This window comes from Peromyscus leucopus, chromosome 1 (genome assembly GCF_004664715.2).
Source record: "Peromyscus leucopus breed LL Stock chromosome 1, UCI_PerLeu_2.1, whole genome shotgun sequence".
Classification (NCBI taxonomy): domain Eukaryota; kingdom Metazoa; phylum Chordata; class Mammalia; order Rodentia; family Cricetidae; genus Peromyscus; species Peromyscus leucopus.
In genome coordinates, this window is record NC_051063.1 from 190023981 (window position 1) to 190028538 (window position 4558).

At 40.0% G+C, this 4558-nt stretch overlaps 1 protein-coding gene across 1 annotated transcript; it reads right to left on the minus strand.

Moving 5' to 3' along the window:
* Positions 1–767: 767 nt before the first annotated feature.
* On the minus strand, positions 768–1170 carry LOC114688340 (guanine nucleotide-binding protein G(I)/G(S)/G(O) subunit gamma-10-like). Its single transcript, XM_037202773.1, has one exon. It carries the CDS (start codon positions 1140–1142, stop codon positions 936–938), a length of 207 nt encoding a protein of 68 aa, XP_037058668.1. The 5' UTR covers positions 1143–1170; the 3' UTR covers positions 768–935.
* Between the last annotated feature and the right edge of the window lie 3388 nt (positions 1171–4558).

Genomic DNA, 4558 nt, shown 5'->3' on the forward strand with positions numbered 1-4558 from the left:
AGCACACCAGTTGGCAAGAGGTTGACAACCTTTAACTTTTTAAGTGATTAGAATTCCTGCTGGAAACAAATATATATTAGTGGTAGAATATGCAGTCATGGAGTTTTTTTTTTTTTTTTTTTTTTTCTGTCATGAAAAATGATGGTTAGGCAAAAATTTTATTTCCAAGTTCTTCAAAGGTTATTGTAAACACAAACTTTCCTTCTAAAAGTACCCCCAATTAAATCAAAGGCACATCACCCCAATAAAATACTTGTGAAATTAATTCTTTTAGGTTGTAACATTTCCACATTTCGTTTTTAACCAATTGCAATGTTCTGAATGTAGGTCACATTTTAAACATTTTTTAAAGGCATAAGCACATTTTTAAGAGCTACAAACACAACTATAAATTGTAAACTAAAGGGACTAAAGAAAGAGCTCACCAGCCTCACCCCGGATGGGCAACCTAACACTACATCAACCTTTCAGTTGGCTAAGGAGCGTCTCCCCAGTCTACTGTCCAAGTAAGACCATATCTCATTAAAAAATGAAAACGCTCTCCTTTAAAAAAATCAGGATATCAATTAGTCCCCCAATTTTATATTTTCTCTTCATTTAGTAATTGTGAATTCTTACAAATTTTATTATAGTATAAAAATGTTAGGAAAATTACAAATACTGTTTTTGAAAATAAAACGTTTCCCTCCTAAAAGGCAAACAGCCAGTAAGTAAAACATCCTATATCTCAGGCAGGGCAACACAGGTTCTATGAGGGAAGGAAGAGGTGCATCTTAGTAAATTTGGTGGTGAGGCTAAAAAAAACTGACTTCTGTAGAATTTGGCTCTAGGAGCAGGCAACAGAGAAGGTGATTTGGCTGCTGAAACTGTTTTCTTGGGCCACGGCTGCAGTCATCCATCACCATGTGCTTTCCCAGCTTCCTTCTGCCCAGTCTTCACAGTAAAGCGCAGGATCTGGGCTCCCGGAAGGGGTTGCTTCCAGCTGGGACACCAAGCAGCAGGGCGTCCTTGCAGGCATTCTGCATGCAGTACTGCAGAAGCTCTGCGGCCGCCTGAGAGACCTTGATTCTCTCCACGCTGGCCTCCAGCTTGAGCTGCTCCACCAGGCGCTGCATAGCGTTCACGCTGGCCCCGGAAGACATGGCGGCTGAGGCTGGCGCGCTGGGCCCGGCTGGGAGGAACCGCGCCGAGCGGGGTCTGCAGTCATGGAGTTTTAAAGGAGGAACCTTTATTTTCTATCAATTTATTCCTAAAGCCAAGGTCTAAATATTAAGAATCTAGAGGTAAATTACAGCTTATAACCAGAATGGCAGCTAGGAGTGCCTTTGTCCTGCAGTGGCCTGGCCATGTAGTGTGATAAACTGATCCAGGATCTATAAAGGTGAGTCAATGTCCTGTTAAAATAAGCAAGCATATTCTCTTCCTGTCATTATTAAAACATCAGAACCTTCCAATTACCAGTGAGGAGGTCCAAGAGGCTCAAGTGTAACTTTTGTGGAGAAGTGTCTGAGGAAAAACTCTTATTGTTCTCAGATATATATTCATATGATTGAAATGGAACATGATTTAAGTGATGATGGGCAGATGAATATTAAAAATCTTCACTTTGCAATTTGCAAATTTGGGAGTTTAAAGTATAATGAGCTCTTTCTACCATAGCTTGACCTTGGGGGTTATAAGGAATACCTGTAGTGGGGGATAGGAAAGGCAAAGCACCAGTTCTTAACTGTTCTTAAAGTGTAAGAAGGCCATTGTCCATTTTTTGAGCTCTAGGCATTCCTGATATGGAAAATCAATGACCCAAATGCTGTAGATTGAATTAACAACTGAAATTATGAAAGCATGTTTAGTACTCTTACAAACCATCAATAATGAACAGATAATGGTAATGTAGTTCATATGAAAAGATGCCAATTTATCCTGTCTGAGTTACTTGCAAATCTTCAGGCTCATAGTATAAGATATTATGGTGTTCAGCCAATAAGGGAGGATTGTCACATGAATATCTTGCCCAAATAATTGTACTCTTTTTGGTTGAATTTCCTTCCTAGTCCCAGTCTTTTAGAATTAAGTCCCTCCCACAAACAGAGCCAAGGAAGCTTTAGCCTCAGATGTATACTTTTCACGATGATCTTAGATTAGTGTCACCAAAGAGGAATGTCAAATAAAGGTTTGAGTACAACCATGGGTTTATTCAAATAAGTATGTACTCAGGAGAGATCATCAAGCAGTTTTTGAAAATCATGTAAACTTTTTTAAAAGTGCATTCTCAAATGAAAAGGTTGAGGAGAGACAAAATCTGTTTGAATCGATCCCTGGGCACAAGCCACTCCGGGGAAGACCTGCCCAACTTGGTCCCAGGTTCTGGCCACTGGGCAGGTCCCCTTCTAGCCCCACCAGGAAAGATCCCCTTCTCCAAGCTTCCCTGGCAGCCCCTGCAATCTCCACACCCTGCACCCACACCCATCTGCCTGAGACCCCAGCCACTTCCTGAGACTTAGAGACTGGCCCCCAGCTCCTATCCTGCCCCGGACTTCCCTTTTGGATCAGACAGGGCTCCCATCCTGCCATGGACTTCCTTTCTGGACAAGAGCTCCCATCCTGACCTGGACTTCCCTTCTGGACAAGAGTGCCCATCCTACGCCGGACTTCCTGTCTGGACAAAAGCTCCCATCCTGTCCCAGGCTTCCCATCTAGATAAGAGCTTCCATCCTGCCCCAGAGTTCCCATTTGGACAAGAGAGCTCCCATCTGAACAAGAGAGAGAGACTTCTTGAGTCTGTCAGCTCTGTCTGAACCAAGTGCACTGATATGACCAAGAATGAACCACAAGGAGATGGGCAGATGTCAAAGCAGAAGTACATACAACAAAAAGAAGAGCAATACAGCATCACCAGAACATAGCCCGCTCCAAAATTGGAAGAAGTAGAAGAAAACAGCCTTATGAATAATATCATGAAGAAGGTAAAGGCTTGTGTAGAGTAAAAGACAAAAAAATGGGAAGAATGCAATAAACAACTAGAGGAAAGGGGAAACAAATTAGAAGAAAAAAATAAAGTCATGGAAGAAAACAATAAAGTACTGAAAGAAAATCATGAAAAAGCAATGAAACAAATAAAGGAAACAGTCCAAGACCTGAAAAGGGAAATAGAAAAAATGAAGAAGACACAAACAGAGGGAATGCTGGAAATAGAAAATCTGAGAAAAAGATGGGGAACTTCAGATGCAAGAATAAACAACAGAATGCAAGAGATGGAAGAGAGGATCTCTGGCTTTGAAGATACAGTAGAAGAAATAGTTTCATCAGTCAAAGAAAACACTGAAGCCAAGAAAGTCATGAACCAAAATGTCCAAGAAATTTGGGACACCATGAAAAGACCAAACCTATGAATAATAGGGATAGAAGAAGGTGAAGAATACCAACGCAAAGGCATAGAAAATATATTTAGCAAAATCATAGAAGAAAACTTTCCCAACTTAAAGAAGGAAATGCCTATGAAGATACAAGGAGCCTATAGAACACCAAACAGACTAGATCCCAAAAAAAGTCCACTCGTTACATTATAATTAAACAACTAAACATACAGAATAAAGAAAGAATATTAAGAGCAGCAAAGGAAAAAGGCCAAGTGACCTATAAAGGCAAACCCATCAGAATAATATCTGATTTCTCAATGGAGACTTTGAAAGCCAGAAGGACCTTGACAGATGTAATGCAGACACTAAGAGACCATGGATGTCAGCCCAGACTAATATACCCAGCAAAACTTTCAGTCATCATAGACAGAATCAACAAGACATTCCAAGACAAAGCCAGATTTAAACAATAGTTATCTACAAATCCAGCCCTACAGAAAGCACTAGAAGGAGATTTCCAACCGAAGGAAGTCAGATACACCCTCAAAAACACAGACAATAAATAAAGCCACAGCAGTAAACCCCAAAAAAGAGAACTACACACAAACACTACCACCAAAAATAACAGAGATGAACAATCACTGGACATTAATATCCCTTAATATCAACAGACTTAATTCACCTATAAAAAAACATAAGCTTACACAGAATGGATACGAAAGTGGGACCCAACTTTTCTGCTGCATAAAAAAAACACATCTCAAAATCAAAGACTGAACCTACCTAAGAATAAAAGGCTGGGAAAAGATTTTGCAATCAAGTGGTCTTAAGAAACAAGTGGGTGTAGCCATCCTGATATACAACAAAACAGACTTCAAACTAAAATCAATCAAAAGAGATCAAGAAGGGCATTACATCCTCATCACAGGAAAGATCCACCAAGATGAAGTTTCAATTCTGAACATTTATGTTCCAAACACAAGGGCACCCACATATGTAAAAAAAAAAACAATACTAAAGCTTAAACCACATATAAAACCCCACACATTAATAGTGGGAGATCTCAACACCCCATTTTCACCACTGGACAGATATCCCAAATCGAAACTTAACAGAGAAATAAAGGACTTAACTGATGTCATGACCCAATTGGACCTAATAGGTATCTACAGAACATTCTATCCTTACAAAAAAGTAGTACC